This window comes from Lepisosteus oculatus, chromosome 28 (genome assembly GCF_040954835.1).
Source record: "Lepisosteus oculatus isolate fLepOcu1 chromosome 28, fLepOcu1.hap2, whole genome shotgun sequence".
Classification (NCBI taxonomy): domain Eukaryota; kingdom Metazoa; phylum Chordata; class Actinopteri; order Semionotiformes; family Lepisosteidae; genus Lepisosteus; species Lepisosteus oculatus.
Window position 1 is genome coordinate 6,114,965 of NC_090723.1, and position 26,728 is coordinate 6,141,692.

General features: G+C 42.6%; 1 protein-coding gene across 2 annotated transcripts in view; it reads left to right on the plus strand.

The window, feature by feature from the left end:
• The window catches only part of plxdc1 (plexin domain containing 1), a 67,724-nt gene extending 41,909 nt beyond the window's left edge, over positions 1–25,815 (plus strand). For both annotated transcript variants that reach the window (XM_069185717.1, XM_006638263.3), the window contains exons 4-16: positions 4,542–4,708; positions 11,334–11,477; positions 11,846–11,915; positions 13,701–13,823; positions 14,290–14,408; positions 15,494–15,593; positions 15,934–16,029; positions 16,349–16,430; positions 19,334–19,394; positions 19,679–19,805; positions 20,755–20,790; positions 21,821–21,978; positions 22,997–25,815. In XM_069185717.1, coding sequence (XP_069041818.1) covers positions 4,542–4,708; positions 11,334–11,477; positions 11,846–11,915; positions 13,701–13,823; positions 14,290–14,408; positions 15,494–15,593; positions 15,934–16,029; positions 16,349–16,430; positions 19,334–19,394; positions 19,679–19,805; positions 20,755–20,790; positions 21,821–21,978; positions 22,997–23,116 — 1,403 coding nt within the window. In that variant the 3' untranslated portion in view covers positions 23,117–25,815. The remainder of the gene's footprint in view (positions 1–4,541; positions 4,709–11,333; positions 11,478–11,845; positions 11,916–13,700; positions 13,824–14,289; positions 14,409–15,493; positions 15,594–15,933; positions 16,030–16,348; positions 16,431–19,333; positions 19,395–19,678; positions 19,806–20,754; positions 20,791–21,820; positions 21,979–22,996) is intronic.
• The last annotated feature ends 913 nt before the right edge of the window (positions 25,816–26,728 follow it).

Sequence of the window (26,728 nt, forward strand, 5' to 3'; positions counted from 1 at the left end):
AATGCACGCATATCGAAGAGCAGGAGAAGAATCACACGCAAGAAGAACATTTTCACCCCACCTGACTCGTTTGGCAGCTAGGAGCTCGAGATCTCAAAGCCTCATCTGGCTGCTTGATATATATATACTGTATGCATGATGACTATGCGGTGCAGTTTCATGAGCTTGCCCCTGACTCAGGAGAGTGTGCTCTTTAAAACAATATTTCAAGAATTGGAAGGGGAAAAACAAAGGCCTCGTATTCCACAGAAGTGATCTCTCCAGTTGGATGACAGTGCCTTTTCGCACATGTACTGTAAGAAGGGGTAAGATGCTGTTTAGTTGGTCTCTTTTTTTTTCTTGCTTTCCATACCCAGTTAAAAAAAATCTGGAACAAAGGCAGGTAAGGCTTTTTTTAGCTCAAAAGTTAATGCGTCTTGAAAGTCGTAAGGGCGTTAGATGTGGATTATATTTTAAAAAAAAAATGCCCTTAAGAAAAATGAAGTGGGAGCAGAAGTTTCCGCGGAGGAAAGGGAAACCTTGAGAGCAAGCTAACTACATGGAGACAATGCGAGGGCACCTGGGAGCGAATTCTTGGAATGAAAAAATGAAATGGCAGACATTCAAAATGCTTTAAGATTTTTTTCTGTTTTAAATCTTTTTTTAAGCAATGATTATACTGGAGAGGGCAGCCAATTTTGTTTTTCTTTTCTTGTACTTATTATAGCCTTCCGAGAAAAGGTTAATACTAATAATGCAAAAGTACCAATTGGCTTGGTTCGTGCTTGTTTTAGTTTTCACAGAATACGCCTTTTTTTTTCCCAGAAAATGGGACGTGTGTGGTTCTCTTGCATGAGACTGGGAGACTCGCAGGGTGATGAGAAGTCCTCAAAAAGAGCTGCAGCTCGTTTGACAGCTTTGGACTTGGGTAGCTTATGCTATCCCCTACGATTAAGTCCAGCTAATGTTTGGGAACTTAATACGGTGGCCTTAGGCTGTTAACTAAAGGGCTCTGTCAGGGATCTAAATTGGTATATTTTGATAGTGCATCTGGACCTAAATTTCCATCTGAAACGAAATAAAATCCACTGCAGGTGCGAGAACATGCAGTAAGTGAATGCAGAAAGAAAGAGGAGAGAGTGTGGTATTTAGAGGGACGAAGATGGAATAGGCGGCGGTTGTTCTGCCTGCGGTGGCTTGTTTATTCTCCCCAGATACAATCCTGAACCTCACTGCTCTGGTACCTAACCGGCTTATTAAAGCTGGTGGTACTATCTGATCTCGGCAAGGTTATAAAACAGATCCTGTCTAATAATCCAGTCATGAAAAACGGCGGGGCTGTCGTAGGGTTGCCAAGCCCTGAATGTAAATTTCTACAGAAGAGAACAGAAATACAGCCCCTTGTACAATTGATGAGTGAGTCTGTTCTTGCCTTGACAGGCAGTTATAAATATCTCCTCCTGTGGCCAAGTGTGCCTCTACCTCTGCTTGACTGCATTGATTCTGTTTTGTTGTGCTGTGTTCAAGCACATGTTTAGCAATACAAACTGCTGTTGTTTAATTGTGCATTAATCTGCCCCACCTCCTACAACCTCAAAGTCTCTAACTCACTGCAATACATCTTGTGCAGCGACTTTACACCATACTGTGAGGTGGCCAGATAGTTCATTGATCATCTGTGACAGAAGGAGTTTTTAAAGTTGTCCCAAAACTGAATTTCATAAACTATTAAATTTAAGCATAAAGTGCTAAACATTACTGAAACCTACTGCCTTACACGCTGGAGCCTTGCAACCACTGAACCACTCAAACCCAAATGTCTGCTGTATGTCTGTTAAAGAACTTTTCTTATGTTTTGGCCTTGCACTCTATATTTTTAAGGAATGCTTTCTTTTGAAGATTTTGTATTGCTCTTTAGACAAACGAAATAAAGCTGGTTATTTCTAAAGTTTTTCAGGATTGCTGCTCATTATCCCATCAGCAGTGGACAGACATGCCCTGGGTAGAATCTGCAGCTGATGCAGGTGGACTGAAAGTGTTTCCCACAGTTTCCCTGACGACTGATGCCTCAGGGACAGTGTCTGCTGGGTGTCCCTTGTCTTCAAGTCTCCCACTTTAAAACTCTCAATCGGCCTAGCCCCTCACCAGACGTCTCTAGGACACAACCTCATTTCCTGGGTGGGGGGAAGGGGGCGGAGGCGTTGTGCAGGGGTATGACCTAGACCAAAGGAACCACATCTGGTTGCATTGAACGTCTTTCTGTGTTTGATATCTTTCTAGAAACTTTTATTTCAATCAACATGCGTCTTCATGTTTGCTACGAAGTTCACCAGGTACAGGGGAAATGCTCAGAAGTCAGGGGGTCCGGCAGGGGGTTTCGGGATTAGCTCTGTGCCGGTTGTGCCATGGGGGCTTAGCTTTTACACGCTGTGCAGAGACACCAGTGGGAGGGGGTTTGATTTTGGGCTTGACTGTGATAGGGAAGGTGGGTTTGAAAGCCCTTTGGCCCACCTTGCTCGTTCGTCAGGTAGTTAGAAGGTAATTGATCCAGGAATCTCATGCAGCCGGGATCTCATCCAGCTGACCAGTGATAGCACTCTCTCCCCCTGCAGTCCACTGCCCCCCTCCCGAGAAGAGTATCATGCGACCCAATACCTAAAGTGAGTGGGGGGCAGTAAAATAGAAAATGACCAAGAGAAAGGTAAACATGTGATGTTGTGGAAAGTAAACATGAGAATTCAACGTACATGTTGATGGCAGTGTACAAGCATCGTAACTTACCGCACGGTGTGCTGTACCACGTAACTGCAAGGTAATGTGTTTGTTATCTGACCAGTCTGGTCCAGATACAGGATGTGGTGCTTGTAAAGTCAGTGTGCGTTTGAACAGTTTCGCAATGGCTTCTGCTGGTTGTCAGTCAACCTCAATGCTTATATGGGTGTTATCTGACATTAGTTCAATGATATTCTTCCAACTGTCTTGCCCGGAGAATCAGTATTGGGTATAAACCTGGTGGTCCTGATGAGCTTTGAAGTGGGAAACTCATGCTTCAGGAGTCTGCATTAGTAGATTGGGAGGTGGAGCTCTTTCCTCTCAATCAGAAAATCCAAATCAATGCCCAAGAGCAGGAGCTAATGCTTAATAGGACTGGAAATGATATCTTTTATACAGTATGACATGTTAAAACAAGGTCCCAACCAATGTTCCTAAAACAAAAACCAATACAGGCTAATGAAAATCTGGCTCTCTAATTTAATTTAGGTTTAATACAGTTTCTTTCTCTTATCTTCATTTGAGCCGTTCCAGTGCTCTGGCTGTGGTCCTGTGTGTGTTGTGACAAATTGGCTCTTGTGTACTCCCCAGAGGAGTCTGCTCCGTGCCATGTGATTGCTTCTTCAACTGGGGGCATTTATTGCGAAGAACTCTGTGATCCCGGGCTCTGATAAAAAACTCTCCATAAAGTGCAACTGCATTTGTTGGTAAATCCCCAATCTTCAGTTAGGACCCAAACCTCCCTATTGTGTTTGCTGGATTTATGTGTGTGCAGAGCTGAGATATGAGGCTGTGTTTTACTGCTATCTAGGTAGTAGCTCAGAAGCTTCTGTTAGGCAGATTTATGACATTATTGCGAATGTAAAAACCAAGAAATACAGCCATTTTCTCTATGGGGCAAAAGTACATCTATAACTGCAACTCACTCATGCATTAAAATAATTTGAAACTGCTTGCTAACATTATTTTTTAGTCCCTTTTTTCTTCTTTTAGTTTTCTTCAAACAGACCTGATCAGCATATATATATAATATGCTTGTTTCATCTGAATGTAGCTCTAGGTATGTGTCTTTCATGGCTCTCTGATTTTTTCTTTTAATCATTTTTGTTCAATTTACTTTTTTCTAAAGTTTTCTCAAAACATTTAGACGGGAGGTAAATGGACAAAAGCAAATAAAAGCAAAATTGTCTGTCTGCTCTCTGGAAGTGTGTTGTGGTGCAACAGTATTTTTCTTACCCATATTTGAGAATCCTTTTCAAAAGCTGTTGAACCTGGAGGTGCTGCTTTGTATTTCTTGTAAAAGGCAAAACAGAATCGGTTATAAAGTCGTACAGAACAGATTCAACAAGGCTTGGTTGTACTTAGTTGATCTAAGAATTCCATCAGTGTTTCTCTTAAAGGATCCTGGAGTCAGTTTCTACCACATCGCCAAGAAGTTCTTTCCTGTCTCCCACAGTCACCTACAGAAAAAGAAGTGCTTTTATGTTGACGCTCGTCTTGAAGTAGTGATTGATTTGACCTGGCCAATGCCTTTTGGGATTTTGAATACATTGAATCAAACCTTTACATCATCTTCTCACTTCGGGCACAAATAACTTAGTCTCTTTAATCTGTCTGAGGATGACAGATGGTATTGACTTGCTCTTAATATTAAGATTCACACCCACAGCCGCCCTCCAGCATTGAAAGGCTGGTGAGGTCCTGCCCCGTTTTCATTCTTCTGGCAGGCACGCTGTAACAGGGTCTCTCACTGGGTGGATGGGGACTGACTGCTGCGCTTTGTCCTGCAGGTTTTGGGTATGCTATGGCTACGGAGCAGGAGGAGCTCTTGGAGCCAAGGAGGATGAGGAGAGACCTTCGCTTCTTCACTCATCCAGACAGGACCAGAGCCAGCCGGGAACACCTTGGTGGCGGCCTAGCCATTGACACGCTGCCCGACAACATGACACGCGTAGTGGTGAGAAGAGGAGTGTGTGCTTGAGCAGAGGAGATGGGTGTGTGTGCGTGCGTGCGTGCGTGCGTATGTGTGTTTCTGTCACGGGCATTTTTCTGCAGAGAACGGCTGACTCTGCAGATCCATTAGGTCTGGACCAGGATGGTCCAACTCTTAGTCATGTAGGGCCTGTGTCTCTGCAGGATTTCCATGTAAGTGGTACAGCTCTGGTCTTGGAGGGCTGGTATTTTGGAAGTCTCTCTAATGCAACCGTGTCTAAAAAGCTGGGAGAAGTTGGTAAGTTGAGCTAAGCCAATAACGAGGTGATTTAGGTCACTATGAGTTGAGTTGGAATGAAAACCTGTCGGCAAACTAGACATCCCAGATCTAGTCTGTGCTGTGGATGTGACAGCCTGCCAGTGTAGAGAGGATTCTGTTACCCAGACCTGCTTGGATGATGAGTGAGAGTTATCTGTCTGAGAGTGGGACATTTCTTTGCGTGGGAAGCAGAGAAAACAAGTGTCTGTACATTGGCAACTGCTTATGAGGAAGCTGGGCAGTTTCTGTTTGCTGCCGTCTTTCTCTCTATCCTATTCTTTTCAGTTTTTTGCATTGCTTTCATCTGGTGCAACACCCGTTCATGAAAGCATGGTAAGCAAAGCAGAAGTAAATGAACAGGCTGTAAGAGAGTTAGGATTGTGCATCTCAGCAGAGTGGAGAGAAAAAAACTCATTAAACTACAGTATAGAAAACAACTTGATTATTACAGTGTAAATGTAATTACAAACTTTAATTATAAACAAGCGTAAATCTTGAGTGTTAGACTCACTGTGGCTTGACAGACAAAAAGTCCTAGTCTGCCAGCAGGAACAGCATTGCTCCCCTGGTTCTCAACACACTGTAGATTCACCTTGCTGTGCTCCCAGCATGCATGTGCCAATTAAATGCACATTACTCACTGCTAATTGCCAGCAGTATACTTACTGCCTTAATTAAATGCTTAAATTATGGACATTTCATGTATCCTGGCCAGCGCAGTCAACATAGAGGGATAAGAATACTACCAGGTGAAAGTGCAAGCTTCCTGAAATGTGTCCCAATACTAGACTTGCGAGCTTAATGCTGTTCTCATATTAAACAGTGTCAATGTAGACCAAAAGTCTCAAACACAGCAACTCAGTTGCCGGAGGGTCTAATGTCTTCTAGTTTTTGATGCAACCATGTTATCATGTACATACGGGGCCTAATTTTTTAATTAAATGCATAATTGGAATAGTTCTAACCAGACTCCAAGGTGTTTTCTACAGTAGGTAATTATACTTTTAAAGAATTGGGTGTCATGTGTTATCAGCTATAAAATTCCAATCTACAAAACAAAAAGCCAAAACTCAAAATCATAAATGTATTATATTATTTATTATGAGCTGGACATACAGCAAAATGTATATGTGTTATGGTAGTTCATTTTTCTATGTGTCGTATTCTAGCAAAATAAAAAAACACAAGGAGGCAGATTGCCTGAACATTTGGCGTGTATTGTGAACATCAGTACCTCTGTTTACAATCCTCAAGTTTTAAGTGTGAAATGATTGTGTAAAACTAAAATTTCTCCCAGCTAATCTGTGACTTAGCCACTGATGGCCAAAACTGTGCTAGACGTGGCTTGTGCTTATTACAGTTCTCAGTTCATTAAGTCAGTGCAAGTGTTTAACAGCAGTCTGTTTTCAATGCATTCAATTACACTAAGGTAATGGGGCAGTGCAGATATTACTTTTTTTTTTTAAAGGTGACCCCTTTAAGACACTGTACCATCTGTGCATGGCAGAATGGAAGCCAATTTTGGACGTAAAGTGCATGTGATGAAAAACATTGCTGTAAAGATAAAGATCTGGTTATTCTTGCATGGGGTTTTTTTTACATAAAAGGAAATTGCCCTATTTGGTCTAGCTCTGCTCTACAACTCTGATAAGTTCCTATTCAAGACCGTTAGTAAAAATAAGTGGAGTGGTGCTAACCGGACAAAACCCAACAGTACACAAGTTGTAAGATTCATCTGCACTCTTTGTAGAAACTCTTATTTCTCATCTGATAGTAGGTAAAAAAAATCCTTTTTACAAGCACTTGATACCATTGTTGAGGTTTATTTAGTGGTCCATTTGTCTATCTTAAATAACAACTTATGTGCTAGTTTCATTTTTATCCTCATTGGAAAAATCTGTGGTCTAATTTCATTTGAAACTGTGTTTTGAATACTCATAGTGGTTAAATGGATTGAATAAAAACTGCAATAAATAAAAAAAAAATCACTTCTGTGGGACACTGTTTTCATGCACTGATGGTGAACTGTGTGTGACTGCAGAAATCCATTGCAAATGAGTACTTTGGCCACGTGTCCAGTGTTGAAATGCTCTGATTAATGAAGAAATGGGGTATAGCAATGTTTCCACACGTCAGCTCGCAGTGTGTGACTGGCAGGTCTGGTGTCTAAGCTGGGGCCCAGCAGGGCTCTGATCTAATCCCTCCCGCTGATATCAATTACTGGGGAGAGGAAAACAAAACCAGGCCCATGGATGGGAGTCAAACTGGAGCTTTGATAGCCGACACTACCCTCAGCCCTCTGACTCACCCTGCCTGGCTGGCTGCCTCCATTGATTGCCACAGTGAAGCACTCGTGCACACCGTCACAGACATTCACATGATCGCCTGTGTGCATGAACCAGTACGAAAGTACACACAGCCAACTCTCTTACATGTACACTGCAGCGCATATGAACAACACAAGCATGCAGTTCTCCTTCACACACACATCAATTCACAATGCATGTGCAAAATACAAGTACAGGGGCAAACTAATGACATAAGCATCCGTTTACGCAAACAAACATATATTGACAGTTGTACGTTAATTCTACAAAGCAGGCACTTCTGCCTACTTTATTGGACAGCAGGAGGAAGCTCCTTTAAAACACATTCTGATGACATTCATCCCTTCGTTCGGAATATGCTACACTGGAAACAACAATTGTGAAGCACCTGACAAATTACAAATTTTGATAATTTGATTCTCAAATGACAACTAAACGGCTCTGTACTTTTGCAAAACCATGTTGTCTGTAGTTATACAAGCGTGTAACATTTGTGGTAAGAGCTACATACATTTTCTTTACTGAACCCCTAAGACAGCTCAGACAGTGGCCAACTTTTAAACGGACAACGAGAGCTGCTATTGCAGCACAAAAGTCATTTATTATTTTTTCCATTTTTCAGAGGTACCTGCTAACACTAAATCATAGGACTTGTGAAGACAGACAGTTGTTCCAAGAAACACAGTGAAGGGAAATAAACAAAGAAACACAGTGAAAACGGTAACTCAGACATAACGATTTGTTTGTTCTGTATCTGGCCTCTGATTTCTGTGAGGTCACATGGTCTCATCAGCACTGGATCAAATATTCTCCCTCGCAGTACGTCTCAAAACGAGCCGTCTTGTAGGACGAAATTGTTCTTGACAGGTGTCAGTGGTAATGGTCTGAGAGGTAGCATTCATTTACCCATGAGCTGTGTCATCCGGTCATCAGCATGATGGTCATGCACCTTCATTATCCGGACAGAGAAAAACTCCACATGCACAGGTTTCAGGAAAGGACGGAGTGGTGAGAGGAACACTAATGAGAGATGCGTATGAGCTTCACAACTGAAGTTGACAGAAGGTAACATTGTCCCAAATTACAACACCGTTTGTCAGATCTGGCCCCACCAGTAGTTCTCTTGAGAAGTAGATGTGCAATAGTTACAAGGCCATGACATGAAAAAATACAAACAGGCATGCTGGTGTTGTATTCGACACTGGTGGAGAAATGGAAAGCAAAACCATTCCTTTATATTCCTCCTGCATCTCTTTAGTTTGGTCAGAATGAAACCAGCTTCATACATATGCAGTATCTCCTATTTTCTGTACAACAAAACTGTATCTCTCATAATATAAAGTAAAGATATCCGTATACATCATATGGTTATATACAGGTGATTGTAACGCATGCAGACGGACTTATTTATCCATTCTGGCTCCTCATCTTCTTTATCTTATCAGTGTTTCTTTAATAAGGCTTGCTGTACACCTGCTATTGTTATAAGCCACCATATCCTCTATAGCAGCTTCCTGTTGAGCTGTACAGATTATCAGTTGGTCACCAGTTCTGTAGGTGAATAGAATTTTGTCAGCTAAGAATGCAGGAATTGAATGACACTAAAACTGCACTTGCAACTACACTGTAACAGAATTCAGAGATTAGATCTATGATTATTTATGCATTCTCATTCCCACAAGTGAATTTGAATGATTGCTGTCTTGGTGGGTTTGCTCAAAATAAGCTGTAACCTCTGCTGAACGTCTGTCATTGTCGTTAGACTATAGTTTGTCACGCGGTCGACTATTGCTGACTGCAGCACGTTTGATGGATTACAAGTGCACGTTCCCCTTTGGTGTTCAATCCTCCCACCACTCTTGCAGACACCCATGTCTTTCATGATCTCCTTCCCTGATGTGCTTCATTTCTCTGCAGCAACTGGGAATCCGCCTTTTGGCCTCTTTTATTTATGATTAAGATCTAATGGGTGATTAAACCCATCGTTTTCAATTTGCGTCATGTGAGGTATATAATCGTGGAATTGATTGCATTTTCCTGCTGCAAACAAAAAACTTTGATTGTTATTAACAGACTCCATTACATTCTGTGCCAAATGTTAAGACTTTGACAAAGAGTGTTTTGCAAAAACTTTTTTTTAAGGTTTGCAAGACTTGAATGAAAAGCACCATAAATTACTTAAATAAAAACTACAGGAAACCAATGCCATTTTTTCTGCGTAGGAGTGGATATTGATGTCTTTGACCACAGTTACATTAACATTGATTTAGCATTTTAGAAAAAATTGTAAAAATATCCAAGGAACTGTAAATAATCCCTTTGACAAACAGTTGCCTGTGTTTGCTCTAAACATTGGGGCCTCTTGTTTAGTGTCTTTGTTTTTGAGTTATGAAATCCGTGTAACCCTGTTATAAAGCATTGGCACTTGGGACTATTATTTCTGAAAATTATGAGTGGATAGTAGATTTCTTAGCAGCTGTTCCGAGTTTTGGTTGTGAAAAATATTAAATGGGAAGCCTTTTTTTTACCGAGCCATTTGCAGCGAAGCCCATAACTTTCAGTAAGAGATAATCTCCCCGATGATCTTCATTGCTCTGGAGTCCTCAACTTTAAGTCAGTCGTCCACTCTGCCTCTCTTCCTCCAAAGCATCTTGGCTCCCTCAGCTCCAGCAACTGTGTCATATTCCTAAACAGAGTCAGTGAAACTCTGAAATGTGCTTTCAGTGTAAAACCACAGCGTTGTCCTCTGGTTCCCTTGGCCACGGTGTGCCCACCCTGCTCCCTGTAGCCACACTCATTCTCTCCTTCCTCCCCTTCAGTGATTGGTAAGCCATCTCAGCCTACTGCTTTCCCAGCATTGCATGTACTGTACAGTGATTCAGGGGAGGGAGGAGTGTATTGTACGTTCTTAAATTAAAACCTGCTGCGGGTCTTAAATTGAATTAACTGAACAAACATGTCTTGTTTCATACCAGGTGGTTATAAAATTCATTCTGTCTCAATAGAAGTGCGTCTGTTCGGGCATATCCCGTATTGCGTACATGGGTAATTTTAATTTTCTTGTTCTAATACATTACAGATTGAAAACAGATTTGCATTGGCCCTGTCATTTCAGCCCGTTGTTTTTTTTGTTTAATCCAGTGTACTGTATGTGTAGGCAGGGGATCTGGGAAGTAATTGCTTTCCTCCTTAGTGCCTTGCCATGCTCTAACCTTCTTTCGATCAATGTGTAGCATCTTTCCTTGCAATATGAGGTTAACAGGTTAACAGTGCAGCATGGTCCCCAGCCAGTCCAGTAGCATGTTAGATGAGCACATTGCATAGTATAAACCACACATACCTTCCCTGCAGCCCAGTGTGTGCTGGTTTTCATTCCAGTTGAGCTCTCAGGCTCTTCATTGAACCCATAATTGAATTAACATTATTATTCATTTATCCGGCATATGCTCTTCTCCAAGGCAACTTACAAATGCCTTTTTTATATATATATACAGATATTGGTAATAGCTTTAACAGCCGTGTCTCACTGGGGCCCTGGGAGGTCAGCTGATATGAAACCAAAGGACACAGGTGCTATGAAAAGTGGGGGAAGGAGGCCCTGTCTCAGATTAAGGAAACAGCTCCAGCTTTGAAAGAGGTGTTCTCAAGCGATAATCTGGATATCCCTTGGCCAGGCAGAGAATGTGTGTCATACAAAGAGAAACCAGAGCAGTTAAAGTCTTCGAACTACCATAAACTGCTCCACTTAACAGAGCTACCTCCCACATACCATTCTTCACTGTCACCTCGAACTGAACAAGATATTAATAATGCATTTTATTTCTCTACACTTCCCCATGCTGGTGGCTCAATGTGCCATCAGAGGAGGAACAGGCCTAAAATAACTGAAAGCTTTACGTTTTAGCTTTCCATGGGTGTGTGCTTTTCTGCCTCTGACATATTTGTTGTTGACGGTGTCTCTAAATGATGTGCTAACAGCCCCTCTGTATGTTTCTGTGTGATAGGAGGACTCCCAGCGGTATTACTCATGGCGCAGTTTCGGCCCCGGAGACCCCCACACGGCCGAGCTCTGGGTTGACATGACCTTGCCGGAGCACAGCCAAGTGCGAGTCCATGGCATCCTGTCCAACACGCACCGCCAGGCAGCGGTGAGCACGCGGGCCTGCGCGAGTGACGCCGCGGCGGAACACCGACACGCCGCGCACAAACCGCCGGCGGACAGAGCACCAGCATCAGTACAGCCGAGAACAGTTCTCAGTGCAACACCTGCGCACGGGTGTGCACACCTGCGTATACCACAGCACCTGCACCCGAGACATCAAACAGGCTAAGCACATGGGACACACAGCACATCTGTGGTGGTTGCAGGAGTTTCAGTCTTTGGCAGCGTGCTTGGCGAGCAAGATGCATGAAGGGGGAACGTGTCACACCGACTAGACACAACCTGTTTGTATACCCACACAGCGATGTAACACTTTTTTTCTCTCTCCTTTCCTCTCCCTCTTCTGCTTTCCAGCGTGTGGCCTTGTCCTTTGATTTCCCCTTCTATGGACACTATCTGAGGCAGATTACCATAGCAACTGGAGGTGAGCTGTTGCACAGGGATGTGACGAAATGTACCGCACAGTAATGGTGGCTGTGGTTTGACATTTCAGAGTAGAAAAGGTTAATGCCCAACAAGAAAAACTCAGAATACCTCTCAGTACGTTTTTAGGAGTAAGATAATATGAGCTGTGCTTGAAATGTATTTATCTAAATTTTCTTGTTTAGTTTTTCTTTTTTCTCGTTTAAAGTAAACAGGATATATTAGTTTCTCTTAGTCTGGTAATTTGTTTTTTATGGGTTCAGCCTAGTGTGAGTTAAAAACTTGGTGTATATTTCAAGAAGTCCTGTTTCTGCGCTTCTTGCTGATTGAAATTATAGAACTATTAATCATCCATGCCTCTTCTCTGTGGCGTGCGTGCCTGAGTCAGCCGCGATTTCAAATGCTTAGCTTTTTTACTTTTGTTTTCTTTTTTCGTGACTAATTGTATTCAGGATTATTTGCATTTACTGTGGAGTAATGGAACCCAGAGCAATTTTTTGGCTGTGTTGGATTTTGATTTTTGATATTGTGTTTGTAAACCACCAAAATACCAGAGCCCCGCCTCCTATTATCAGCTAATTAAACTTAATATTCAGTCATGATCACCAGACACAGTGTGCTATAAAACCACAGCTTGGCTTTGGTGTTGAACCCATGTGTGCACGTGTTGTTCATTCCATCAGGGCTGGATAAACAGCAGAGCAGATTGTGTCCAATGTGGAGCCCCTAATGAGGCTGGAAAGCTTTCTTACAGAACAAACACCCTGTTCTCAATCCTTCCAGCTCGTTCAAAAGTACCTGGCTGTCAGTGCACTGACCAGGACCCCTATACCCACAGAAAACAATTTAATTCTTGAGCATGATTTCAGTCCACCATGCAAGCGCTGCACTGCAGTGTTGTAAGTGGTGTCAGTATTTTTGTAAGCCTACTGTGTAAAGGAATGTGTATTACATTTGAAACACCTCAATTTGAATATGTGCAGTGTGCAAATAACCTGATAGAGTGTCCACACTCTAAGTGTTTATCTAACAGAATTGTACCTAATGATCATTTTAAATAAGAACTGATGGAAACTTGTTCCCTCCCTTTTCCAGTTTTTTTTTTCCGATGTGCATTACATTTAATTTTGTTCAAATTTTCCATGTCTTGAGTCACAATAAGAAACAATATTGTGTATAGTTTTACATTTAACACACTTTAAATGTTTCTTAAACCCTAGGAACTATTACAGTGAAGGCATTCCTCCACTCGATTCACTAATTTACAGCAATAATCTTTCTTAGTGGACAATCTAATGTGGTTGATTCAGAAACAATGGCGAATACATAAAGAATGTATTGACTTTGTGCTATGTAATCCCTTAACATGCACATGGAAGTACTTGCTCCTAAGCCTATCAATAGCAATAAACCATTGTGCATCCCGGTGGAGATTTGTGTGGTTAAATTCCTTCACCTTTCTTGAGGAATCTTTTAACACAGAAGTGTTTGTACACCAATATCCTTCACAGGGAAATCAGAAGTGGAAGCCAAGTCTGTGCTGAAGGCCTCTCGGGAGGGTAAAGCAGGTCTCTCCCTCTCCAGTGCCAATTGGTCTGATCAGGCCTCAGCTGAGCTACTTCAACCTTCTTTGTTACAACTAAAAGAACAGATCTATAAACAAGATGTTGACATAAACTACCGGATTGTTGTTCTTGAGGACAGGCTCTGGGGAGCCCTGCCACAGAAGAGAGCAGTGATTCTGGAGCGGCAGGCCTCTGACCTTTGACCTCTTTCTCCCCTTTAGGGTTCATCTTCACTGGGGAGATCACGCACCGCATGCTGACAGCAACACAGTACATCGCGCCTCTCATGGCCAACTTTGACCCCAGCTACTCCAGAAATTCCACAGTCCAGTACTGTGACAATGGTGAGGGTCCCATTGAAGGTCTCAGGTAGTTTCCTAGTGTTTGAGCGTCATATGTTTTATACTTGTGAATTGTGCCGTTAGCCCTAATGTGGATTTTGATTCACATTAAGACTAACAGCTTCTGTCTAATGAGTATTAACTAGGACACGAATACCGGAGGATGCAAAACGATCTGAAATCAGAACGGGTCCAATATCTGTCCTTCACAGAAGGGATGATATTCTTCAGACACCAGATTTGTGAAGCCAGACTTGGAGGCGCTGTAGCCGGATGATTCCCAAGTCTTTTTCAAGGGTTATGTCAACAGCGTCCTTCACATACGTGTTGTGACAATAAAAAATATTTTTGAGGCATTTGACTAAGCCTGCAGGTACCTGGCTGCTGTGTCGTGAATCAGGCGAGTGTGTTTATTTATTTGCCTTGCTGAAGTCTGGGCCATGGCCTGGTCTCGTGTGCTCTCTCTCAGGGAAGGTGTTTGTGGTCCAGTGGGATAAAGTACGTCTCCAGGGCAGAGAGACTGAGGGAGCCTTCACCTTCCAGGCGGCACTGCACAGCACGGGGGCCATCACCTTCAGCTACAAAGACGTGAGTCACTCGGGGTTACCGGGAAAACACCCTGACCAGCAGGAACCTCATACTTGGCTCAAGGGCCCGCATCTCCAGCTGCAACACACAATCATGTATTGATTATAATTGAGTGTTGATCAGTACTCGTGCATTGCTTTGAGCAGGCCGACCCCCCCCCCCCCCCCCGGCGCACTGCTTCCTAGATGAAGATACAGCTCAGGTTATCCCCTTGAGCAACAGAAAGGTTAGTTAGAAACGTGCAAGGCAAGGCAATGCAGTTCTGTATGAGCACACACCCCACGCACACTCACTGTGAAAGCTGACATGCTGTCTTTCACACAGGCTAGCAAACTATCTCTATCTCTTGAATGCACCCCCACAGCATTTACTGCTCCCCAGCTGTGTCTGCCTTGTTTCCTGGTTCCATTATCTTCAGCCTGACTACTGATGTGTGACTGACAGCCGCCATCTGTCTCATTGATTTCTCTCTCATTACCTCCCTCCCTTTCTCCCCCTCTGAAACTAATTTTTTTGCGCCATCCCTCCTCCTCCGTCTTCCTCATCATCATCAGTTTCTTTCACTGTGGGTGACAGTGTAGCGTTTTACGGATGACCAGTCATACAAAAGTACAAAACAATCCAAAAAAACAACACTGCAGTGGTGTCTTTTAACGTCTAGCGCAGCTTAAAACTGCTCACAGTAGCGCACAGAACACAACACAGTCACGTTTTTTTACCGACATTCACAATCTGTTCTAATCATTTTTTTCCTAACATAAAACACACACACATTTTTATGTTACACATTTATGTGTGTGCTGCTCTTAACCTTTTTGAAAAAAATAGTCAAATACTTGTATATTTTGGTACATCATTATTCGTAGCTGCAGTGAGGGCTACATACTGTAAGGCTGCATTCAAATAATGAATGGTACTGCTGATGTTCAAATGGGTAGAAATATCTGGTTTTTCATTGCGGCCCAGTTCATATTGTATTTAAACAATAAAACTATTGTTTTATTACACATTACTTTATTTTAACAATAATTATAAATATGCCTCTTCTTCAACAGCCCTTTATTCCGCCTCTTGTCCTCCTCCAGGTGCCGATGGCCGTGGCAGAGATCAGCTCAGCTCAGCATCCTGTGAAGGCTGGCCTCTCTGATGCTTTTATGGCAGTTCAAAGTTCCCCCCACACACCAGGTAAACCACCAGGGGGTGCTCTTTCTCACTTGTACTGGTTGGACAGAGGTTGAAAAGGCTCCTGATAAGGGTGTGAAGAGACAGAGCACCTGTCTAAATCAAACACTGGCTAGATACCGTCTGCAAAACATTCATACTGCTGTTGCAACGTAAATTAAATGTTCTGTATTTAGTTAAGGTGGGATTCTCCTTACGTATTTTTAATAATTACAAATACTTGTCTGTCATCTTTTAAAGTACACATGGATGCCATTTAACAATGTCTCCAGGTCTTGCATTGAGCCTGTGTTCCAGTGTATTATTTGAGCACATCTAGAGTGATACAATGTGTTCCCCCCAGAGGCACGCCGCAGGACCATTTATGAATATCACCGTGTGGAAGTGGACCCATCAAAAATCACCAACAACTCTGCCTTTGTGTTCACCCCCCTGCCCAGTAAGTACACATCAGCTCTCAGTCATCTCTGGAAGTCACCACTCAGATCAGCAGTGTCTCGACTCTTCAGCCAGTCAGACCTGTCACAGCAAGTTACAGGCCAATCACAACTTGCAGGAGTAGATATTTTGTCCTCAAGATGGAGTACTGTCCGTCAGTTCAAACCACGATTCCATCACATCTCCTCCTAAATACTGTTGTTTCCTTATTGGATAGGAAAAATAGTAATACGTAGGCATTGCAATTAGATTCATGTGTTAATGTAATGAGGTAATGTATCCATTCGTTTGACATGTCTGTTATGTGCTTCTGTCCCCAGCTTGCCTCCAGCATGAGACCTGTGAGTCTTGCCTCTCGTCCAACTTCACCTCTGGCTGCAGCTGGTGCAACATCATCCAGAGGTGAGAGCACAGAAGGGCAGTCATTGACATGCCAGATGAACTGTGTGATTATGGGCATTCCTGCCATTGATGGCTTTTTTTAAAGGCTGTCTTGTGTGTTTTTGCATGTTTCGTTCTATAACATTTGCTAATGTAAATAACTGTAAATGTGTGTGTGGGAGAGCTGGAGAAAGTACTTGCTTGAGTGTCAGCTGGATATGTATAAATTGCTTGTTACTGTAAGAGCATGTTCATTTGTTTATATGCTTGTGACCTTATCTGGGCACATGTGTGTGTACGCACAATGTGGGTGAATTATTATTATTTGGCACTTTATTATCAACCTGCTCAGATCTGGGAGCTGAGCTCAGCACTGGGACTGTGTCAGTAAATGGCAGGAGAGAGATTAAGAGGGGGATTTAGGAAATGAGAAACAGCTTGAGGTGAGTAATAGCTGCAGATTTCAAAGCTGAAGTATTCAGGCCCTGGTCTTTGCAGTTACCCTTCCTTCTCAGAACCGAGGTGTTGCTGTTTATAAGTAAATAACCTTGGGCATAGTGCCACATTCTGTGGACAATAGGTAATCAGCAACACAAGGTTCCTGCCTGGCATTTGAGGAAGAAATCCCAGGTTTCCTCCTTATCTCCGCAGAACATAGAGCAATTTTCTGAGAGGAACAAAGGGCTCTTTGAGTCTTTTGATCTGTTTTTTTTACTGACTTTCTCCCAGAAAAAAAAAGATAGCCAGAAATACGTAATGAATTCTAAGCAGAATGTCGTGAGAACATCAAATTGATATCTGTTAGAATTTCTTTAAATCATCAACTAAAATGAGGTAAGTTGTGAAGCAGAAAACCCTGAAAGTCTACTCACTCATCTCAAGCACTGTAGTACACTCTTCCCAGCTGGACAGTGTTGTTGTCACATGTGGGCCTAGCCAAAATAAATAATGAATTCTGTTTGCAGCCTGTCCTGGTGATGTCACCCATTTTACACTTGTGCAAGGAGTTTCTTTTCAAGGTTTTGACTAACAGTTCGATTGCGTGGAAACTGTAAATTAATCATTTTCCTTTCAGACAGCCCCCTGTTTCTCTAGCGATATCAGAAAAAAAAGGAAACATTTTTATTTTTCTAAATTTTTATTTATTTTTCTAAATAATGCACAGAGCTTCACAATGAATTTAATGAGCAAAATGTTTTATTATCTACATTCACCTGTCATTCCCTTTCACACTTGTTGTGCATTGTGTTGTGTACGTTCTGTAGCATTTTGCTTTGCTCTTTTAGCTGATAATGCCAAATACTTAGGTCAAGCATCCTATTCAGGATCCTATTATATCGTAAACCATCCCATTAGGATGTCCCAAAGGTCAATGTGGCACCATAATGCTTTATCAGAGCCCAATAATATATTAACCTTGTTTAGGAATAGTGAAATGTTGCTTTCTTTAAAGCTTTTTGTCAGTCTCGCGAATAGAAATCTAGACAGAAGCAAAACAGGAACAGTGCGTATTACAAAAGGAATTTAATGTTTTGCAAGACAGAAAATTAAGCAGATGAAGAATGGAGATCCTGTCTCTTTCTGTACAGTGAACAGGCCGATAGGCGTGCTTAGAGCTAGTCCCTTGACCATAGGGAAAAGTATTATTCTGTTACCCCGTGGGAAGTTCAGACTGAAGGGTTATTAAAAGCAGGGTGCAAGAGTAAGGGCTGCTGCCAGTCACTGTACTGACGTCTGTAAAGAGACAGTTGAGCTTGTTTTTTTGGCACGAGTAACAAGTGATTGCATGAATTGGAAGGCTGTCACGACAATCTAGATACCGCTAGCCCATTAGTGCAAGAGGCCGTAGGAGGAGCTGGGAGAGGGAATGGGAAATGGGATTCAGCAGAGCCTGCTCGCCCGACCTGTTTATTCATGGAAAACTGTGCAAATAGAGCAATCTGGATATTAATGTTTGACTTCACAGCAGAGTGTCCATCTTTTCGTTCTTATTAGGATTTTTTTTTAGGACGGAAAACCTATGCTTCTTGTCACGAGCAGTTCGTGCAGGATACGTTGTGTACACATTCTGGGACCTGCCTTTGTATATCGGCAACATCTATTTGTTTTGTAATCCCAAGAAGTATGTGTAAACTTTAATTATAGTGATTGTCGTATTGTTTGTTTCATATATGGCTGAGGTTGATCTTTTTCTCTTTTTGTCTTTTCCGACATCTGTTTGAATTTTTTTAGTTTTGTAATGTGCTAAAAATAGTTCACTAACGCAGTACATTTTTACTATGTAGTGTAAGTTAATTTTTTTGTTCACTTTATCATTGTGCTGATTGTTGGTATAATTTCCAGTCTGTACTCAGCTTTTCTGTGTCTTGGTAGTTAAATTAGCTCTAGTTTAATTCATATCTTGTATGCTACACACAAAAACTACACAGTGCCCTGGAGTTTCTGCTGTGTCTCTGCTTTGTCTTACAGTTCAAGAAAAAGTTTCTGTAAAACAAAAAAACGTTTTATGAATTGGTGTGGGTAGTGGGATTTTTTCAGTGGCTGTGTGAGTTTCAGGGATGGAGATTGGGTTGCAACTCAACAATAACATTTAGGTTTGCATTTCAGAATGTTCATATCTACTGTGTACACCTGCAGAACACCTGCAAATATCCCAATAGAATCCTCCAGGAATGCCAGGATCCTACGGGATTCATTTCTCAAGAAACATAAAGGATTCCTAAAAAATGTTCCAAATACTTACAGGAACCACTAATGATTTGGGCTTCAAACGTTTGCAGGATTTCTGTGTATTTTCTGCTGTAGTTTTTGCAGGAAATCGTTGAATTTGCAACATACAGATTCAGATGTCAGAAATTGACTCACTGACTTTGCTTAAATGACTATGTTTCCTTGAAAACACCTTGTCCATCTGTGTCTTTCAGGTGCTCAGATGGGATTGACAGGCACAGGCAGGAGTGGCTGGATTATGGTTGTGCAGAGGAGGTAGGGAACCATCATGAGATCCCTTTGGCTTCTCTTAGGATTCCCTCTAGAATATTAGCACTGGGGAAATCGCAGAATGGTCACTGTTATTCATTATATTTGTCATTTATTGAGGAGTGTACCTGCCTTACCGTCTTACGTGTCATCTGATCTTTAGTGGGAGGTCAAAAATGCTGTCTGTCTTTATTCTGAAAGCACTTCTGAGTCCCAGATGTAAACTCCTCTGCGGCAGATGGCTGAAACGACACCTGGTGCTACATTGTCGTGTTGTTTCTCCCCTCTAGCCCAAGGACATGACGTGTGAGGATTACGCCCCACAGGGGACAGACGTCTCCCTGGGGCAGGTTAACCCCTCTGTGTCCGAGCCCACCCCCTCCCCCGGGACGCTTCTGGACAGTCCCGTCACCGAAGGTAAGTAAGCTTGTGTCTCGTGTGGCACCGGCGGCCTAATGCGTCCGCGTGCCATGCTGGGACAGCCCGTTCCTCGGAGAGGTGGGTCACTGGCTCGTAAAGAAGAAAGCAGTATTTGATGTCATCAGCCGGGGGCACGGTGGCACACATGGCAGTTAACACTGCTGCCTGGCACCTTGGCCAGGTTTGACTCCAGTTTGGGGCAGATTGGTGTGTGAGGAAGTGGTGTATTCACCCCAGTGTTCAGATGGGCTTGTGCTGCGTGCTCCAGTTTTAATCCGGTTTGCATTGTCACTTGTCCCTTTCCGGCAGGGGTTCGAAGGGAATTTCACACTTAGAAGCACCAGCTCAGCCTTACAAGTGTGGCCTGACTGACTGGAAGTGTGTCTGTACGGATGCTTGTATCATCTACCCACGTAGTGGACTGGTGCACATTAGAATGGCTGTCCTCTCAGCGTTCTGGGTGACTTTAGATTACCTTACGGTCCTGGCAAGTGGGACAAGTTTAAGTATGCAGAGGGATTCATTAGCATGGTAAATAAATAGGAAAATTGTGCTATTCAGCAGCCTGGCTTTCTACACTACTGAACATGGAAAGAAACCAGCAACAAAAATATTCACTTAGACCTAAATGATAAAAGTGTTAAAAAAATAATCATTATCAATGTTTGTTACCATCTAAACTCTTAACGAGGCTAGGTGTCATGTCCTTCAGTGTTGTGAAGTGGTCTTTGATGTTCAGCACTGTGATTCTGCTTTCATTCCCTGTTCTTTTGGATCTGTCAGTGTTCCTCTCTTGCTCTAATCTGGAAGAATGGAAGCAGTACAGATAACTTTTTTAAATTCCTGCGATAGCTATTTTCTGGCAGGCCTGCAGAGTATATTTTTATACAGAGCTGTGTGCTTCATTTCATCTGTCTGTTCTGATTGAAATCCTGTTTCTTCACAGATGACACCAAACAGCTCATTCATTACAATGGCAATGGTGAGTTTCCTGAGGCTGATGTTACTATTACGAATATTTTGTTAAAATATTTCAAATAACTATTTCCAGAGGGGCCAAAGTCTGACTCCATGCAGTTCTTCAAACTATTCTATGTAATAGCTCTTGAAATAATGAACTGATATGAACAGATCTAAAAGGTAATCACCCGACTTAAAGTCTGTGAAGAAAGTATCAGTGTAAAATCATTGTCTTCATTGATGGACTAAACTTCACACAACCTTTGCAAATTGCAGAAAATGCTACAATTGTGTTAAAAATAAACTTAATCATGGTTCATATGAAATATCAGTAAATAAGACTGTGATAAAAAGGAAAAAAAGTTCAACATAACAGATTACTCATTATTCTTTTTCTTTTTTGCATATCATATTCTGTGCAGGGGCTGTGCAGAGTTTTTTTCATATTTTTGCATACATTGGATGAGATAAAAATCCACATCAAGATGAGACAATATTCATAGAAGAGCTCAAATGAAAACTGAGCTTATACTCGCCATATAACATATGTCCCAGTTCTCTATCACGGTTATCTATCACAGTAATGATAAATTAATGGAGAGTTTACAACCAGTTCCTCCTCTGGCTGTTGTTTCTTCCAGAAAGCCCCAGGCACCAGTTATAGCGAAGATTAAACATGCCGCTAATTATCCAGTAGCCAGCATGGGAACAAATTGTTTAGGTGAATGATGAAACAGGCCTGTGTGTCTCTGTCACCGTGACCGCTCTCTCAAGGAGGGGGACCCACGACAGGGTTTGAATATGAATCAAAATAATCATAGTAATGATACTTCTCTGTGTGTTTTACATTCACATCAGCGGTACAGGCTTCTTAACGAAGCCAGCATTGAAGAAATTAAGTTGAAACACATTTAATGACTCAAGAATCTCTTACTATTCACAAAGCTTGCAGAGCACTTCAAAGGACTTATTTTATCCCTCTGTCTCGCTCTTTCCTTCTTCTCATCCTCCATCTTCTCTCTTTTCTCTGGACCCGGTGTGTGTTCCCTCAGACCTGCAGACAGGTCCTCCTAGGCAGCAGGGGGCGCCAGTGCACACTGGGATCATTGCAGGTGTGGTGTCGGCGGTGGTGCTGCTTCTGGCCCTGACCCTGCTGGCTCTCTACATCAACACACATCCCACGGCTGCCCCTGCTTTCTATCTCATACAGGTTAGTCTGTCTGTCCTCCAGATGGTCCTTACTATGGTCTCCTCTGCCTGTCAGACAGTTTCTAGGTCTTCCTGGGTGTTTATGTCTCCTGTGCTCATATTTCTCTCCTTCACTCTTTCTGGTTGCTTGTACAGTTAAATGCCAATCTTTCACACTAATGGGTTTCTGTCTTCTTTTGTCTATTATATACTGTACTTGGTTGTTTATATTTTGCCCTTTTCTGTTTACCACAGCATCGCTCTGTCTAGCTGTCTTGTGTGTTTTGCTCTCTCTGCCTTGTCAGTCAGTCTGTCTGTCCCTGTATGTGCCTGTCAGTTTCAGTGATCTTCAGGGCGAGACTAAACAGCAGATTGAGGTGCAGGTCTGGTCCTGACTCCTGTCATTGTCTGAGTTCCACCTCAGCAGTCAAATCAAGGAGCTCGGCGTCAGCGCCTTGAATTCTAGACACAGCTGTCATTTCTAATTGTAATGAAGAAATTATCGCCTTCCTGTGCAAAAGCTGACAGCCCACAGATTAGACGTGACTGACTCCCTTTTCTGTTTTCTTCCCCTTGCCAATAAACAAATGTCTGTCTTCCTCAAATGTATGACACAAATGTAAGAATTGGTCATTTATTTCAGTAACAGGGAATACATTACAATTGCGACATTGCATGTTCCCCTGAAGAGGTGTGGAGCTCTCTGCCGAAGTACCTGTCCCAGCGGGGAGAGAGGGAGGAAAGTGACAGCACTCAGAAGGGTTACTCCGTTCATTCCAAAACCTCATCTGTGACTAATAGGCCAAAATCCCTCCCTCATTCTGTTTGAAGCACCAGAGTGTGTTTGTGCTCTTAGCTCAGTCCAAGGGAGCACTGGTTAATCAACAGGAACAGTACCTGGGTTAGAAAATTAGAAACAAATTGGTCATTTTTAAATCAAACAAAGTATCGGGAACATAGCGCGATTTGGTATTGGTGCTTTTAAACAAAACAATTGACATCTTGTTCATTTGAGTGTGTATTTTGTTCTGATTTCACAGAGACGCTCCAACCATTGGCCAGCCATGAAGTTTCGGAACCAGGGCTGTCACTCGAGCTACACCGAGGTGGAGGTCGGAGGTCATGAGAAAGAGGGCTTCATAGAGGCCGAGCAGTGCTGAGGAGGAGGAGGAGGGGTGTGTGTGGCATGAGGAGTGCTCTACAAGTAACGGACAACAAAGTGGACCAATGCAGGGAAGATCCGGGACTGAAGTGTGGGCCTGTTCCAATCCTAGTTAGCATCCTGCTCTCTGTCAGCAGTGGGCCTGACTCAGGGCTCCCCTGTTTCTCTCTGCACTGGTCCGCTCAGGCACTCCCAGCTCTCGTCTGGGGGCTGCTGTAAGTAAAACACCAATGACCACAAGCAAGAAAATGCATTACAATCGGGCACATGGGCAAACATTGAACAGACACTATAAATCAGCCCTCTGTTCCCCTCTAGAGACTCACACCATGGGCAGCAGTGAGGAGCAGTGGTTATGGCTCTGGACATATAACTGGAACGGTGTGAGTTTGAATCCCAGGTGGAGTTACAGCTGCTGAATCCTTGATCAAGGTACATGGATTGCTTTGGTAAGCTGAGCTGTACGAACTTGGATTACTTCAGATGAAAGTGTCAGCCAAATTATTTAGTGATAAAAAAGGGAATGCACGTTATTCATCATAACTGCAATTGATGTACAGTTTGTCTTCATAAAACTGAGTTTTTTTTTAGGTGAAATCTGCATTTTGAAGTGTCTTGTTGATCACTGTCTTAACCTGCAATCTCACATCTTATTATGACATTACTCTTATCACTGACATCCTTTGAAATCTTTTATGGAAACTTTGCTCAAAACAGTACTGGTTCTGTTGAAAGTAATAAATAGTACGTCGAGTTTTTATAAGACCTTAATAAGTTGAAAACCCTGGTTATCGTACCAGCATTAAAAAAAAATATTGTAGATATTCAGAGTGCTTGCCAAATCCTGTCAAAGTGTATGATAAATCATGACATTTATAACTTGAAGCTCTACAGTTATGAACTCTAGAAAATGATAAACCAGATTTTCTCTTCCAACATATTCTGAAAAGTTCCATATTGTGTTTTTAAGGATTTCTAGGATGGTGAAGGTTGCTTATGGTATCAGTATTATCCTAAAGAAGACAGATCTCAAAGCATTCATTATCATGCTATGAGTTTTTGCTTCATTAGAATGTGCTAAACTCGCTCCAGGTTGAAATCATCAGTGTGGTTTAATTTTCAGGCAGGTCATAGGGGAATACTATTAAAGGCATATACAGTCTATATATTATGTATATATTAATGGGGGAGTTCTGCAAAGTGTATTATGCACGTGATCACAAATGCAGTGACAACCTAGAGACTTTTGAGATGAGAGCTGTTGATTTTAGCTTGGTTGAACAGCATTGCCTTCTGCTCCCCTGGGGAATACTGAGGGAGAACCATCAGGGTCTGAGCTACATGTTTATCTGACATACCGAGCAACTAGCGCACATCATTCTCATCTCGTACTGTGACAAAGCAGCCCGCCCTCATTCTTCTTATTCCTGGAGATTGATCAGAGGGAAGATGTTACATGGTTGCTCCTAAAAAGCCTCTGTTTGTAGAGCAGAATGAGCCTCAGACACTGGTGATGGCTGGTCCAGGTCCCAGTTACACTGCTTGTATCCAGGCACTCCCTGTAGCCTGGCAGTGCTGTCCTGGGCACTGCCAAGATATTCATTTTCAATAATGCGCAATAGACTCCAACTCTGCTGCTCGGCGTCAATGTGGTTGCCCTTGCCAGGGGCAAGCTGTGCTGGCACACGAGAGTCGGGAGTGAGGCTGGTTCTTTGCTCACCGCTTAGTGTCATCTGTCTCCATTTTGGTACACCAGGGCTGTCCAACCCTGCGTATCTGAAAGGTCCTCAGAGCAGCTCCCGAAGAGCTGAGCAAAAGCTGTCAAATTGATCTGCTTGACCAGTTAGTTTAGTTCATTAAGGCCTGAGCTGGCATGAAACTCTGTGGGCACACCGCCTCCCCAGGACCGGGCTTGGACACTCCTGTGACCAGCGCTGAAAATCGCTCAACAGTGAAAAAAGCTTAAAAGACTCGTGAGAGACTTGTGTTTCTCCTGGGTGTCTGTCGGTTCAGTCAGGAGGCACAGCGGAGCCGCGGCACGAAGGTTAAATTAGGCTTGGCAATTTTATTAATATATGGGTTGACAAAACATGCTGAATCCTAAAAAATATTGAAGAGCTGGGGTTATAGGTACTCATAACTACTGTAACTAACTTGCTCAATATAATTAATTTGGATCTGGATTAGAACAGACCACAAGGAATGTGCCGCAATTCAGCAAAGAGCTTATGGTACTTCCTGGTTATCACAGTGCAAGATCACAGGACTACTGCACCTCTTTACTCCCTCTTACAGGGATGTACACCTGAGGGTCTTATTGGGGGAGCCTGGTACCATTGTTTAGTTTCACAGTGGGATGTGAACATTCAAACCACACACACACACAAAAATATATTGTGAATATATCACATCTTTAAGGCAATATGAAATAAAGAGAAAAAATGTGAGAAAAATATATAGCCAAATTCTTTGATGTATTTTATTTTTAAGCAGAGAGCTCATTGCTGGGAAGAATAGGTCGCAGTTTCCCCTGGAAGAGGCCCTTTCTGTGGGCACTCCAAGCTGGGACTATCTGAGCTCTGTAATTAAAAGTGCAAGGATACAAAGTGACATTCATCCGCTATAACAGTATTGTATAAAAGAGTAAATATGTTAAGAAAATAAATCAATAAATGATTTCCTGATTTAAAAAAAAAAGATTGAGTACATCTTTGTGATGTCTGTTGTGCTCTGGTGATTGTTCGTATCCTTCTGCATATCGGGTGCTAATCCATCACTTAATTTTGGGATTTTTGGAGCTGGCAAGCACATGACTACAGTGTACATGCCAGCCCATGTGGCTGTCTCTCTCATCCGTACGGTAACATGCAGGAACCACACGGCCACATGGAAACATGAGATGCTGGCATGTTCAGAGAACTCCCTTCCCCAAGGGCGTGTGACCACCGGGCCGGTCTTGATTTGGGTGGCAGAAAACTGGTTTTCAATCCAGCTGAGCTGTAAATCACAAGGGCAGGCTGATGCCTTTAACTGATCTGCTCGCCGAGTCTTTTGGTTCGGGCAGGGAGCTGTGTCAGCATGCAGCTTTGCAGCAGTTTGCAAAGGAGCAGGTGAAGATTTTTTCCATGCTGAAAGGAAAAGAAAAGAGACACAAGAGACTTGCGGTCTACTTGTTACTGCACTCAGGCCACATTTAAAAAAAATATTTGTCCTCAAGAATACTGTTTCTGCCAACTTTGGCATATATAACGTCCTGAACTTGCTGAGCGTTCTTTGTGACTAAAAACTTCATAGGTGAATCTATAATAAACACAGTTGAGAATGACAATACAACACAGAAACATATGCCCCAAACATAATATTGAAATGAATTAGCCTGTGATTAAGAACTTGGCTGGAGCAAAAACATGGAGAGACAGTGGTCCCCTCCAGGATCAGGACTGGGAACCATTGAGCTAGAGTATCTCCACTGCTCATTAAATAGGCACCTAGTGTCAAATTGGGCTTTTATGTTGAATTGAAAAACAGGGTGTCAGCTTTCTGGGGTTGAACTGGTTCAGTGAGTGCTGTTTAGGTTTTTACTGTGTAGCTTCATCCAGTTGGCAAATAC